Source organism: Saccopteryx leptura, chromosome 9, assembly GCF_036850995.1.
Source record: "Saccopteryx leptura isolate mSacLep1 chromosome 9, mSacLep1_pri_phased_curated, whole genome shotgun sequence".
NCBI classification, from domain to species: Eukaryota; Metazoa; Chordata; class Mammalia; order Chiroptera; family Emballonuridae; genus Saccopteryx; species Saccopteryx leptura.
Window position 1 is genome coordinate 3,360,412 of NC_089511.1, and position 15,879 is coordinate 3,376,290.

General features: G+C 45.5%; 1 protein-coding gene across 1 annotated transcript in view; it reads right to left on the reverse strand.

Moving 5' to 3' along the window:
• The window catches only part of ITFG1 (integrin alpha FG-GAP repeat containing 1), a 123,015-nt gene that overhangs the window by 25,482 nt on the left and 81,654 nt on the right, over window positions 1-15,879 (reverse strand). The window contains exons 11-13 of the mRNA XM_066349914.1: window positions 14,779-14,929; window positions 12,946-13,054; window positions 4,612-4,655 (exon numbers count right to left, since the gene is read on the reverse strand). Of these exons, the coding sequence (XP_066206011.1) occupies window positions 4,612-4,655; window positions 12,946-13,054; window positions 14,779-14,929 (304 nt within the window). The remainder of the gene's footprint in view (window positions 1-4,611; window positions 4,656-12,945; window positions 13,055-14,778; window positions 14,930-15,879) is intronic.

Sequence of the window (15,879 nt, forward strand, 5' to 3'; positions counted from 1 at the left end):
TAATTATGATTAATGTTAAAGGCTCTAATGGAAAAAGTAGACAACATGCAAGAATTATTAATTTAAGCAGAGAGATGGAAACTCTCACAAAAGGAGACAGTATAAATTAAAAAAGAAACTAAAATAAATGAATACTTTTGAGGGACTCATCAGTAGACAGGACACAGTAAAGAATCAGTAAACTGGGAGATACAGCAATAGAAATACCCAAAGGGAAAAACTAACGAAAAAATGAAACAGAATATCCAAGAACTGTGAGGCAAAAATATGTGTCATGGGACTACTAGAAGGAAAAGGAGAAGAAGGAATGACAGAAACATTTGAAATAAGAATATGAGACTCTCCCAAAATTAGTGACCGACATGAAACCACAGCTCCAGGAAGCTTAGAGAAAACCAAACAAGATGGATACTTAAAAACCTATATCCAGGATTATCATATTCAATCTGCAGAAAATCAAAGAGAAAATCCTGAGAGTAACCACAGAAAAAGAATGGGAGAAAAGAGGTCTAGGAGTTCATATAAGACTATACAATTATGAATGCTCATTTGAGGTTGAAGATTATGAGTCAACATAATCTTGTGTTGGGCCAGCATGCAGGGCTGTGTGTTTTTCTTCAGAAATGCCCAGGAGCACAGGTTTAAGAGAGAGAGAGAGAGAGGCAGCTGGACTAACATGGGGCTGCTGTGTGGCCAGGCAGGCACGGTGGGAGGAGAGTGTTTTATGGGAGGTCAAGTTGGTGGCAGAAGTGATGAATGACTGATACAGGGGAGCTATAATAAATAAGGGGGAGATAAAGACAAGTGTGGGCTGATACAGGCCAAGAGGATACTGGTCTTCAAGTTGGACAAGTACAGAGGAATGAGAGAGAGGGGGCTAGAAAAACACACAGTGGTCAGAGAGCTGGAGAAATGCAGAGATTTCAAAAGTAAAACAGTTCCAGTGGGTAAGGTCTGGAGGATGGCCATGGGAGTGAGGTGCTGAAGTTGAATAAGAATGAGTTTTCAAAATGAAGATAAAGGAGTGCGGGTGGGATCAGCTGCTGACTGCATAATCCCTCCTCTCCACATCAGATTGGCTGCCTGGGTCAGGTGGAGTCCGACAGGCAGCAGAGGAGCTATTCAACTCATAAATTAACTCAAGTGCTAAAGGGCATCATGTGATATGTATGTTTTCCCCTCTCTGTCTCGCACGGGGTCATGTCTAATATAACACCTTCTATTACGATGTCAAAGCAATATGAAGAACACCCACTCTTCCATGAAATAAGCAATTTCACAAGTGGGCATACCTTTGATAGATGGAAGATGGAGGCAGCACAGTGTGTGTTTGTTGCTTTTAGGCTGTCATAAAACAGTGATGTGTGGCATCAGTGGGGAAGGGCCGTTCAACAGGATCTGAACTCCAGAGAGGCAGGAGGCGGGGGCAGGGAGGCAGGGGCAGGGAGGCAGCTGCAGAGAAGCCCAGCGGCGCTGGGTGGCGGAGTCGTCACCGTCACCGTAAGGACAGCGCTGGCCGCTGCGCTGTGTGACTTCCACAGTGAAGCCGCTCTCCACACCACAGAAGTGGCTTTTATTTTAAGGTGAGGGGAATGGGAGCAATGTTGACCTCAAAAGCATAATCTGCCCGAATTATACAGTCTTTCCTATCAAATTTTCCACTTGAGCTCGAGGGTAGAACGAGTGGGCTTAATTTCAACTTTTTAAAGTTCTTGCCCTGGCCGGTTGGCTCAGCGGTAGAGCGTCGGCCTAGCGTGCGGAGGACCCCGGTTCGATTCCCGGCCAGGGCACACAGGAGAAGCGCCCATTTGCTTCTCCACCCCTCCGCCGCACTTTCCTCTCTGTCTCTCTTCCCCTCCCGCAGCCAAGGCTCCATTGGAGCAAAGATGGCCCGGGCGCTGGGGATGGCTCTGTGGCCTCTGCCCCAGGCGCTAGAGTGGCTCTGGTCGCAATATGGCGACGCCCAGGATGGGCAGAGCATCGCCCCCTGGTGGGCAGAGCGTCGCCCCATGGTGGGCGTGCCGGGTGGATCCCGGTCGGGCGCATGCGGGAGTCTGTCTGACTGTCTCTCCCCATTTCCAGCTTCAGAAAAATGAAAAAAAAAATAAATAAATAAAGTTCTTTACTTGAGCATGTAATGAAGGAGCCACATGGTGGGGATGTGGTCAATGAGGGAATGGGACAGGAACAAGGACCTGAACAGTTCACAAACTGGGCAGACAAGAGCCAAATAACCAAGTTCATCTTCAGCCTCTTACTCATCACATCAACACTCTAATTTCGTTAAACTGACCTTATTTTTTATAGCAGTTTTAGAGTCACAGCAAGAGTAACTGGAAGATAGAACCCCCGCATCCTGTCTGCTCCCCGTCCTCACGGTAGCCCCCAACCCCATACATCTGCATTCTCACAGTGACGTCAGAGCAGGTGGGAGGGGCCAGCACCCATGCACTCGCAGTGCCAACAGAGCAGGCGGGTGGGGCCAGCACCATCCACTCGCAGTGCCAACAGAGCAGGCGGGTGGGGCCAGCACCATCCACTGGCAGTGCCGACAGAGCAGGAGGGAGGGGCCAGCACCATCCACTGGCAGTGCCGACAGAGCAGGAGGGAGGGGCCAGCACCATCCACTCGCAGTGCCGACAGAGCAGGAGGGAGGGGCCAGCACCATCCACTCGCAGTGCCAACAGAGCAGGAGGGAGGGGCCAGCACCATCCACTCGCAGTGCCGACAGAGCAGGAGGGAGGGGCCAGCACCATCCACTCGCAGTGCCGACAGAGCAGGAGGGAGGGGCCAGCACCATCCACTTGCAGTGCCGACAGAGCAGGAGGGAGGGGCCAGCACCATCCACTCGCAGTGCCGACAGAGCAGGAGGGAGGCGCCAGCACCCATCCGCTCGCAGTGCCGACAGAGCAGGAGGGAGGCGCCAGCACCCATCCACTCTCAGTGCCGACAGAGCAGGCGGGAGGGGCCAGCACCCATGCACTCGCAGTGCCAACAGAGCAGGAGGGAGGGACCAGCACCCATGCACTGGCGGTGGCCATGGCGAGGCCGTGTCCAGACCTCACCTTCAGGAAGGGGGCCCTTGGTCCCGGAGCCGTTTCAGGCATCGACTGCTGACAGCTCACAGCTGGGTTCTACCCTGTATGAGCGAGAACTCCTTCCGGGGTCCGGCTGCCTGCAGTGACTGGCTGATTCGGACACGAAGGCCTGGCCCCACGGCCCCAGCTGCAGCCACCACTGAAGGATCATCCTAGCTTCCCAGTCCCCTGAATCACCCACTAACTTCTGCGTGTCCTGCTCTCCTCACTACTCACCCTGCAGCTGAGTCCAGATTAAACCTCTGGGGCAGGGTCTGTTTCCACATGTCTTAAATATGGAAAGTTTCACCTGACCTGTGGTGGCGCGGTGGATCTAGTGTCTACCTGGAATGCTGAGGTTGTGTGTTTGTAACCCCAGGTGTGCCTGGTCAAGGCAACTACAAGAAGCAACTACTATGAGTTCCTTCTACCCAACCCTTTCTCTCTCTCCTCTAAAATCAGTAAGTAAAATCTTAAGAAAAATATGGGAAGTTTCCCAACCATACATCAAATGTGGTTTAATAGCTCTGTGACTTTGAACAATTTAAATTCTCTAAGCCTCAGTTTCCTCATCTTTCAATGAGGGATAATTCCTTATAAAACAGTGGTTACCATGAGGATTCAAGCGAGGACACACACACACACACACACACACACACACACACACGCTTTCCAATGTAATGTAATTAATTTACACAAGTGGGCAATTTAAAAAACAGCCTAATTATTTTCAAAGTTTGTTATTTCACTGAAACATTCCATTAAACAGCAAGTCAATATTAAGACTATACACAAATATATTCATTAAAAAAATCCATAAGCTTGACCCTGTGCTATGTACCAAGTATACAAAGATGACCAGTTCTGGATCTCAGATTACAGTCTCATGTGGGGCGGCACTAAAGATGAAGAGGTGAGCCTGACCAGCGGTGGCACAGTGGACAGAGTGTCGGACTGGGATGCAGAGGACCCAGGTTTGAGTCCCCGAGGTCGCCAGATTGAGCGCGGGCTCATCTGGTTTGAGCAAAGCTCATCAGCTTGGATCCAAGGTTGCTGGCTTGAGCAAGGGGTTACTCAGTCTGCTGTAGCCCCCCCCGTCAAGGCACATATGAGAAAGCAATCAATGAACAACTAAGGTGTTGCAACGAAAAACTGATGATTGATGCTTCTCATCTCTCTCTGTTCCTGTCTGTCTGTCCTGTCTACCCCTCTCTCTGACTCTCTCTGTTAAAAAAAAAAAAAAAAAAGATTAAGAGGTGAGTCTGACAGAGCGTGACATATGCACACATGGCAGCAGGATGCCCAGAAATAGTGGGGGGGTCACCTTCCCACGGATGTCAGGAACGGCTTTGTGAAGGCGACAGACCTTCTAGGAGAGAACTTCCTTCCCAGTGAACTCTTCCTGAGCAGGGAAGGCTACTTTCATCACTTCTAAAGAGCAATAATTTGTAACCTATAACAACTATTTTGTGTGTATCCACTTATTATGCAAAGAATTTTCTCAAAAATATGGACAAACTGAGAGTTGACTTACTGTTATCTTCCGAGGACAGTCATTAGAGCAGAGACCACTAAGAACTGTGGAAAAACAAAGAAAAGGCCATTTATTATTACTGATATAATGTAAGCTTATGTTCAAAGTAAATTCTTATTGTGCCATCGGATGCTAATATATAGGTGAGATACTTATGGTTATATCAAGCTATATCTACTGTTGGTTTTATTTTCCAATTGGTTAGGTAAGCTTCAAGGATGACTAGAATCTGACAAAAGCACCAAACGCAAACCAATTAAAGTGTAGACTGAGAAAAACAAATAGAACATTTATTACGTTATATCTCAAACCATTCGGTCCAAGTTTCTGGTCACAGATTTTGGGCACATTTGATAACTATTATGGAGAACATAACTGTAAAATAATTGATGGGTGTACATCAAATATACAAGAATGACTTAGTGACACATTCATTCTATAATCACTGACAAAGAAAAGGTTAGGATATCGGCACAGTCTCTACATAAGTAACACGAGTTCTGAAGCATAACTGCACTTCTGCTACTTCATGTGAAGTGATGTCTTTGTAAGACAGCAGACACTGTGCCGTTAAATATTCTGTATGTTATAAATTAGAGAAAGTGGACAGCTCTGCTCAGTAGCCATGAATTATTTCAATAATAGTTACGAATATCTGTCAGTTGAAATATACCCATAGGGAAGTAGGTTCTCATATTTACTTCTATTCTATGAATATAAAATGACAACTGTTCTAACAGAAATGCCCTTAGGCTGGGGATATTCATACAAAGCACCAAGGAATGAACATGACATATTTCATCACAAAAGAAGATAGCTGTTCATTCACACTAAATACATTAATTTCATGTTTACACTTAATACAACTCAAGGAAAAATGAAATAAATGTTTCACATTTGCCAAACGGTTTTCAGTATTTTAAGCTTCTTATCCCAGGCAGTGACTGGTTTTCATTCTTTTACTCTCAAAGTTTATCTTTTTGCTTATTTTCCCTCAACTCTAGGCAGACATTAGTATTTCTTTTCCACCTGTACCAAAATGACTTTCATAAACTTTCATCTAAACCATTATCTTGCTGAATAGTAATTATGTGCTCACAAGTCTGGGTTTGTAAATAGTATGTAAGCTCTGCATGATTTTATCGGGGCCCAACCAACGTATTTGCTCAATAAATCTTTGTTAAAGCAGAGATTTGGAAAAAGATGGAGTCTTCAATAAATGGTACTGGATAACTGATTACTTGGAGGAAAATAAGGTTAGACTTTACCTCATAACATGAAAATTACATTTGGCAATGACACAAATACTATTAAGAACTCTTACACTTCAATAATAAAAAGACGATCAATTAAAAAATGGGCAAAAGACCTGAACAGGCATTTCTCCAAAGAAGATGAAGAGATCTACAAAGCTCCTGAAAAGAGGAGCGACATCAAAAGTAATCAGGGAAGTTCAAAAGTACAATGAAATGCATGCTTCTCACAATATCCGAGGGGTGGGAGCAACCCAAGTGAATGTCTATCAAACGAGGGTTAAACAAAACGTGGTCTACACGTACCATGACATACTCTTCAGCTGGGAAAAAGGAAAGGAATCTTGACATGGGCTACAACATGGTGGAGCTTGAGGACATTATGCTGAGTGAAATAAGCCAGTCACAAGAGACAACGGCTGCATCCACCTGTGTGAGGGACCCAGAGGAGCCAACTTCACAGAAAGCAGAGTGGTGGTCACCAGGGTCCAATTCACAGACACAGAATTACTTCCAGGTTTTATCATAAAGCTGTTGGCATGTGCAGCAAAACCACCCCAGAAAGGTTAGTAAGCTTTAGGAAACATTCTTCCACTGACCTCTGGTCAGCGCCCAACTCTGCACACGAATTTGCTTTCATATGTGCGCTCTCCGAATTCTCACAGCGACTGGGAGGTGAGTCCAGTGGCCCTCCCCGCCTCTCTGGGTTTCGGGAGAGGAAACCAAAGCCCTGGCCAGTCCATTACTCAGGGTCATACAGCAAATGGAAGTCTTGTGAAAGACCATGTGGGCGCGAGACACTAACTCATTTAAAAAACACATTATCCTACTTTATGGGAGATGGGAAAATCAATGAACCATTGGATTACTTTATTTTCTGTACAAGGGAAAATATGTCTTGTTTAGCATAGTTGAGAATATTTACTCAAAATTACATAATAGTGTCTTTCATTTTGTATACTGCAAGTTAAAAATTGGCTTGTATCCTATATCTATTTTTTTTATAAGACTTCCTCTGTCAAATCTGAAGTTTCATATTGTAGCAACTGGATCAAAATGATAAGACTTAAATGAATCACACATTTATACGAATATATATCATGGATTTACATTACACATGTATGTCTTTTAAAAGTAAGAGATATCTACATATACAAATAGAATGTGCATTTCCTTGGTTTTTACAAGATTCACGAAGGAACGATACTAATGCTTAAGCTTAATTAATATTCTGCTTGATAATACTGTTTAATTAGGAATTCAGGACCCCCAAGTACTATTATGACGGTATCCTGTTCTTAGCCTTAAAGCACGATTTCACCTGCAGACCCAGGGGACCTCTTCCCAGGGACAGGGACAGAGCAGGGCTGCAGGTGGGGCAGGTGCACGGCTGGGGCTCTATCAGCTCTGCTTGAACACAGGGCAGGAAAAGCGCCCGTGGCTACTTCCTGTAATTACAGAGCTGTGGCTAGGGACCCCGCGGAGGAGCGGCCTGACTTCCAGCGCTGTCTTCCTCACTGAGGCTCTCTGCCAGGCCCCTTCAGTGTCCCATCAGCAGAGAAGGGGCCGCCATGCACAGGCGTGCCGCTTCCTGTCTGCTTCCCCTTGAGTTAATAACATAAAAAATTCCACAGTAGGCTGCTTTATTTGTGTAATCAGACACAAAACAAACTAAATACCAAACCAGAACCTTCTCAGTAATAAAGAGGAAGGATGCTTTAAGATTCTCTGGCATCACCAAGAACGTGAAGGGGTAGACCCTTGGGGCGCTTTTACAAACGTCCTCCTGAAATTACAATTTTAAGACTCCACATAAAGTCAAACTTATGAACAAGGTACCAGTAGTCTATTAAATCAGTGCAAGAGTGTAATTTCTTCAGTGACATCAGAATAAAAATTCCATCCTTTGTGCTTCAGTCGGAAAAAACAACAACCCTCACTCTGAATGCTGCAAGGCCGAATGTATTATTGTTACAACAATAAAAGCTCAACAAAAGCTCAGTTCCTAGAAGCCTACAGCTACGCTTTCACAGAAAGGCCTGTGGTGTTTTCTGCAGCAGCAGACCCTGGGCGGTGGAACCCCCACGAAGCCCGCTGGGTGTGTGTGTGTGTGTGTGTGTGTGTGTGTCTCCTGGGTCACGTGACACACCCTGGGCGGTGGAACCCCCACGAAGCCCGCTGGGTGTGTGTGTGTGTGTGTGTGTGTGTGTCTCCTGGGTCACGTGACACACCCTGGGCGGTGGAACCCCCACGAAGCCCGCTGGTGTGTGTGTGTGTGTGTGTGTGTGTGTGTGTGTGTTGTGTGTGTGTGTGTGTCTCCTGGGTCACGTGACACACCCTGGGCGGTGGAACCCCCACGAAGCCCGCTGGTGTGTGTGTGTGTGTGTGTGTGTGTGTGTGTGTCTCCTGGGTCACGTGACACACCCTGGGCGGTGGAGCCCCCATGAAGCCCGCTGGGGGTGGGGTCCCCCTACAGGCAGCACACAGCTGGAGCTGCTCCCCTTTATCAGTAGCTCTCTCTGTTTCTCATTTCAATGTGAATAAATGTTTTCCTACCAATGAGTTGATCTTGGCCCAACCACAGTGTAATTTTTAGAAGTTTAAGGATTTGTAACCATTTCATAAACTTTTGTAAATTACTAGTATTTATATTACAAAATTCTTCATAGATCTATAATAACACTTTTTATAATACCCTTTGAAATGAACAGTTTCAAAAAAATAACTTCTAATAACCCTAGACTTTTAAAACCAAAGTTGTTTTAGAAAGATTAATGAAATGTGAGAACATAGGCTATTCAGAGTTAAGTGAAAAACTGTAATTAAAATACTTAATGAGCTATGTGAATTATTGGGTATTAGCAGATTAAATTAGTTTAAAACATGACTAATGGGACGTACAATGCATGAGTTTCCTTTAAAATGACAATGGTTAGGATCTTAACAGTTCATGTGGAAACTATACATTATAGCCTGTGCAGTCTTAAAGATCTTTAAAGTGTAAAACCGTGGCTTCCAGCTTCGTGATTCAGTTTCTGCTAGTTACTCGACACAAAGGCCCGAACCAAAAGCTAGCAGTATTCACACCAGGGGGTGGGAGACCACCAGCGTGCAGGCTGGGGGTGGGGTGGGAGGGACAGGAAAAGGTCAGGCCGGAAAGGTCGGTCCTGCATAATGGCCTTACAGCGCCAGACACGAGAAAGCCTTGCCTGGATTTGGGGTCGCTGTTCATATCCAGTCTCTGAAAATGTCTTCCGTTTTTGTTTCTCAAGATATATGAACGCAAAGCAAATATCACACTCAAATATCATGTGTGACATAAAGGCTTCCCTCCCAGCCACGGACATTATTTTAGATGCTACGTGGGAACTTTTTTGTTTGTTGTTGATTGCCTATAATTCATTATTTTTTTAGTTAAAAATCATATGCTCATTGTAAAAAACAAATACAAAAACATTAAATAGGTAAAAGGTGAATCATTTTTCAAACAATTTTGATCCTGTTCTCTACTGTGCAGACATTAAATATTAGACGTGTATGTTTTATAACATCATTTCTGAGACACCAGTGAAGCAGTGACAGTGTGTCAGCTCTGACCCCTGCAACCTCCCTGCTCTCCCCGCCCCCAGAGCACAGCTGTGGGGATTTGGGCCGCAGGCTCCCCCAGGCTGACGCCACAGCAGGGCCCCTCACTGGTGACACTCTCAGAGGTGGCAGTGCTTCACCACAAGGCACCACCTTTGCTGTCATCTGAGAGCCTCAAAGCCATCATCTTGCCAAGTCCACCTCCACCGTGGGCGGGGGGCTCCTGGAGTGCGGGGGGGGGGGCGGCATAAGCAGCAACAGCCCCCTGCTGTGCAGAACTGTGTGTGAGTGTTTCTGCCACCACTATCACCTACCAACAATGATTTGTTGTAGAAATGTAAGCAGAGAGAAATCCTCAGACACATGAGGGAAGACAACAGCTTAAAACAAGGAAGACCAGGGAGAGCCGTCGCCTGAATGGTCCCACCTAAACAGAACACGCAGGCCAGGGGAGGGTTTCAGACGAGAATGGAATGGGCAACGCTTACAAACCCTGCTAGCACAGCTGGTGTCGCTATGTGAGGGCGCGAGGCAGGCACTTTAAGACACACTGGTACGCAGAAAATATATTAACCTCTGCACACCTCTCTGAAAATAGCCCGAGGGCGTGTTCCCACAGGGAGGCAGGAGCAACGTGGTCTGTAAGAGCAATGGTGCGGCTGACACAAGCCGGGAAGTTTCAGCAATCACTGCCGCTCTGGTTGGGAACTCTCAGGAAGGGCTTTGTAAACCAGGAGGCACGGGAGCAAAAACAAAACTAACCACGCAGAAGTAACTTCCATGTTATTTCAACAACATCTGGAAGCAGCAGGGGAATAAAAGATTTCTAAAGCTCTCCTCTTACCGGGGAAGCGGGAGGAAAATATCAATAGTTCTGCTGCAAGTACCCAGATTCCCGGACCAGAGAAGCAGTGATGTTCAGCTGTAAGTTCTGCTGCAAGTACCCAGATTCCCTGACCAGAGAAGCAGTGATGTTCAGCTGTAAGTTCTGCTGCAAGTACCCAGATTCCCTGACCAGAAAAGCGGCGGTGTTCAGCTGTAAGTTCTGCTGCAAGTACCCAGATTCCCTGACCAGAAAAGCGGCGGTGTTCAGCTGTAAGTTCTGCTGCAAGTACCCAGATTCCCTGACCAGAAAAGCAGTGATGTTCAGCTGTAAGTACCCAGATTCCCGGACCAGAAAAGCGGCGATGTTCAGCACAGGCTGGTTGGGGCATTAGAGCAACGAGAACTCTAGAGCGAAATCAACCTGGGCATTGCAGGTGGCTCTGAAGGGGGACAGCACACTAACCAGCAGCTGTGCGACTTGAGGCAAACAGCCGAGACTCCGAGGAGAGAGTGGAAGGGCGTCTCCAAACAGCCAGAAGGTTATTTCCCTCCAAATGATTGCTTTAAATTGGTATCTCATTTCCCATGACCTTTCTGTAAAGTATGTCATTAACATTGATGTTAATAGCTTTTATGCAAAGTTATCTTGTTTTCTACAACTAAAATGTCCTGCACCAACATGGCAACCTCTGGGCCTGAGCTGGAGACTGTGGAGCACGTCCCTGTCACTCAGATGCTTTGCCACCTGGGGGGACCGTCCTGACTCGGGCGGGAGAGTTATAGGCCACAGGGTTACAAGAGACTCTTGGGTTTTTTAATTTGTTACATGGAATTTGTCAAACACACAAATTAGAACAGTACAGGGAACCCCGCTCACACTCACCCAGCTTCTGTTGTCAACGACACGTGGCCAACCATGTTCGTCTACACGCCACTTCCTACTGCCCCGGATCACGTCCGAGAAAGCCCTCAGACGTGGCACGTCCCTTTCAAGTGGCTTGTCGTCCGTTATTTAATTCTTTAAAGAACGCCACCTTTTCCTGAGCGGAACCACAGCGTGCTCACAGAGTCCGCTGCCAGCCCTAGTGTGCGGTCTGCGGTAAGGGTAGAAACCTACAGCTCCTGCCACATATCACGGTGAAAAGTGGGTTATTATTCCCTGAGCTCAGAACAAGGTGAGGATGTCCCCCCTCCCCAACCTTCAACACAGGAATGGAAATTCTAACAAGAAAAAGAAAAAGGAAAAAAAGAGCACAGACTGGAAAGAAAGAAAACTGTCCCTTTTTGCAGATGACATGACTGTCTATGGAGAAAATCCGGGGGAATCTAAAAATAAAAAATATATGGAAACCAAACCTAAAAATAATAATATTTATCATTACTCCAAAGAAAACAAAATACTTAGGCAGACACTTAACAAAACAAGTGTAGGCTTTTTATGGTGAACCTGGGAGTCTGGTGGAGGAGACAGCTGGCATGGGCAGGGAAAGGTAACAGTGAGCAAGTAAATAAATACACTGTGGAAAACGGGAGCGGAGTTTCTCACTGCTAGAGAACATACGTATTGTATAAACAGAAAGATCAGAAAGAACCTTTGGAATGTGTTAATTAGAAGTGGAAGGCATGATAGGAATTCATGCTTTTATTTTACATACAGTTACAGATGTGCACATTTGTGTGTGGCAGGTGAAGCCATACCTCTGTTTTCTAGCCCTGTCCCTTGAGGGAACCTGGGAGAAATGACAACCCAGTAGCGGCCAGCACACTAAGAACCCAGAACTTGGTTTCTAAATACCATCCCCTACTAAAAGGAATCAGGGCTCCCCGGAAAAAGGCGCGAGTCCAGACCTAGGGCATGGGAGGTACGAGATGACTCTGAACTACCTGCTACACCACAGTGCATGTCAGAGAGACGAGGACACAGCCTGACCCAACGCCTTCCTACTGCCCCTGTCGAGAACAATCTGAGCATTAGAAGAAATGACTGTTTATTAGATGAAACACAAACACACAGATCTATACTGATAAATGAACACATAGTAGAAAAGAGAAAGATCTGTTTCTAAGAAACGTAGAAGGAATGCTGGAAATAGAGAATCCCTCTCTGACAACTATGGCACTGCAGGCTGGATAAGGAAAAGGATATTAAAGTAATACCAGAATACGTCTCCACAACTTACTAATCACTTACAAAGAGGGGAACAGTGAATTCAGGGTAGAAAACCTGGTGGTCATGAAGACGCCCAGATGGTCAAGGTTAACACGGTGGTGGAGACAGTCCACACCAGGTGCTTCCTGGGAGGAGGCACAGAGGTGTGCACGGAGGCACGCCCAGTGTGCACCGCGGAGCTCCCACAGGAGTGTAGGACCTGAGTGGACGACGTGGGAACGGAGTGGGAACGTCTGTGCTCTGAAAGAAGTCTGCACGATTACACGGAGCAGGCACTCCCGGACGGAATCCTGGGCCACAGAGGAAAAAGTCTTGTGGGTAGAGCTGGCGAAATCTGAACAGTGTCTGTGTACAGGATGATAGTGTTGTGCTGAAGGTGCTTTCTGACTGGGACAGTTGTACACAGGTTACGTAGGAAAATGTCCTCACTCCCTGGGAAATCTGCACTGACAGAGTGAATACAAAATTAAATAAAATAAAACATATAAATCAAACACTCACCAATGACTTTAACAAAATAAGCATCTGCTTCAAAGTTGTTTTTTAATGCGTGGATAGCAAAATCGTTCTTGGTATATCCTTTACTTAGTATGATGATGTCCAGTATTCCCTGGGAAAAAACACAGAAGTGGTCAGAACAAACCGCTAGACCCACAGAGAAAGTGATGAGAACACATGGCATGTTTATCATGTAAATGTCAACCATATCTATTCAACCTGAGTTCCAAAGAAAAATACTGTTAAAAAGATACACAGCCTTGAATAGTAAAATATAAATAAAATGAAAAACACTGGTGATTTTAATCTTTGGAAAGAACAGCCTTTTGTTATCTTTCATTCCAGTCATATTTGCATGAATTTTTAACGGCCTATAACATGGACTTCAAATCATCTACAAAATTGGAGAAAAAGAATACTTTTTAAAAATTTCCTCTGATGACCACTGCCTACTATTATTTTTCCCCTAAGAAAGGGGAAGTTTTGCTAATTTTATATTATTTCTATTTTTTTCATTGATTTAAAAGAGAGAGACAGAGAGAGAGAGAGAGAAGTATCAACTCGTATCACTTAGCTGTACACTCATTGATTGCTTTTCACATATGCCCTGACTGGGGATCAAACCCATGACCTCGGTATGCCAGGACACCGCTCTGTCCACTGAACTGTGCCATCAGGGCCACTTTGCTCATTTAATTGGAGAGAGAAAAAAAGTGTGCACATTTAAGTTTCCGTACTGCTGACTCTTAATGAGATTGAGGCTGACCATTTACCGTATTTTTCAGATGTTAACCACTTGTGTATTTTCTGTAAATTGACAACGTTCTGTGTCTCTCGAGGGTGCTCATGGTGACTAGTACCAGTTTATATAAACCCTTTTTATATTAAGAATATTAATTATTTGGTTCTTTCATAGCCAATTTATTTCCCAGATTTAAAAACAATTTTAAATTTCATTTATTTAAATTTCTCTTATGTTTTTTTATGTACAGAAATTAAAAATTGATTTGTAGTCAATTCCCTTGGGATGTATTTTGCCGATTACTTTAATGCTTGAAAACTGCTAATAAAAATGAATCAACATGAGATTTGGTAGTAGAAAGACAGGGAAACAAGGACTTCAATAATTCTATAATTGAGAATCAGCCACTTATAAAACAAAACAGAAGAAAACAGCAGCAAAAGTGGTGCTGGGAGAGACATAGTGTCCTGATGGGCATTTAACTTTAAAATAATCAAGTTAATTAGTTTATAAGCTATACTGTGCTATACTGACTCTAGAATTTAACACATTTATATCAGAATTTATTATTTTTCCAAGTGGTAAACTGGCTTTTCACATTAGACAGGAGGAAAGCAGAGCCCTGAGTGCCTTTTACAAGTTGACCAGGCAACCGAAGACTGAGTCACAGACACGGTGGCAATCGATGCTACTTCTGGTTCGTAAAAGAGAGTACCGGCTCATCCTCCATCCTCCGTGACTGGTGCGTGGTCAAGGACCCGTTACCTGTGGCTGTGCCTCTGTCCGCTGAGCAGGGCACAGCCGCCAGCCTCAGAGCACGGCTCTCCGGGGGTGTCCCCCCCCCCCCCGGGGTGTCCCCCCCCCCCCCCCCCGCTCAGAACAGCAGGAGGTAACGAGGTTCTCCTCGGTACTGCGCTGACCAGCCGGCCGGCTCACTCACTGCGCTCCCTCCGCCATTTCATTCATTGGCTTTCTCTAATGAGCTCGTTTGCTCTCATGATCTCATCTTCCTTTTCTAGTCAAACAAGGTGAAGCCAGGGCGAGACGGGTGGGGAGCAATGAGACCACGACCCGCAGGCGAGCTCCAAACTCACATCTTCGTAAATGTCAAAGAAGGTGGCGACCACGGCGTCTCTGATTTGATTTAGGTCCGTCAGCTCCCAGAAGACTTTGAACATGCGGTGCGCCCCCTCACAGCTCGCGTTATTACAGGGGACATTCTCCAGTAGGAAGGCCTGCTGGTTGCTGCAAGACAAGGGACAGGCACTTCGTTACTCCAGCATGTCAACGCACATCAGGTCCACTGTAGATAACAATCGTGTGTTGTATGCTTGAAACCGCATTGAGAGTAGGGTTCCTTTTTTTTTTTTTTTAAAGAGACAGAGTCAGAGAGAGGGATAGACAGGGACAGACAGACAGGAATGGAGAGAGATGAGAAGCATCAATCATCAGTTTTTCGTTGCAACACCTAGTTGTTCATTGATTGCTTTCTTATATGTGGCGTGACCGCGGGCCTTCAGCAGACGGAGTAACCCCTTGCTCGAGCCAGCGACCTTGGATCCAAGCTGGTGAGCTTTGCTCAAACCAGATGAGCCTGCGCTCAAGCTGGCGACCTCGGGGTCTTGAACCTGGGTCCTCCGCATCCCAGTCCAATGCTCTATCCACTGTGCCACAGCCTGGTCAGGCGGATTTAGTGTTCTTACCACAACGCAAAAAGAACACGGTAAGTATCAGTATATGTGAGTGGAGGATTGTTAACTAACCTTAATGTAAGTAAGCATTTCACTACTCATAGTTGTAAAACTCGTGATAGTGTACAACTTACACTTACACAATGTTATGCTCAATCCTATCTCATAAAACTAGAAAAAGGTCAAGAACAGAGAGATATATGGAAAATCCCCAAAGATGTGGAAATTAAGTGAAAAACCACTAAATGATCTAGGAGTAAAACCAGACATCAAAATGGAAATTACAAAGTACTCTGGACTGAACCAAAATGAAGAGACAGCACATCGAGACTTGTAGTGTGTCACTAAAGCAGCATTTAGAGGGAAATTTATAGCACTAAACACTTTATTAAAGAAGAAAATCTCGGCCCTGGCCAGCTTGCTCAGTGGTAGAGCAACGGCCCGGTATGTGGATGTCCAGGATCGATTTCTGGCCAGGGCACACAGGAGAAGCACACATCTGCT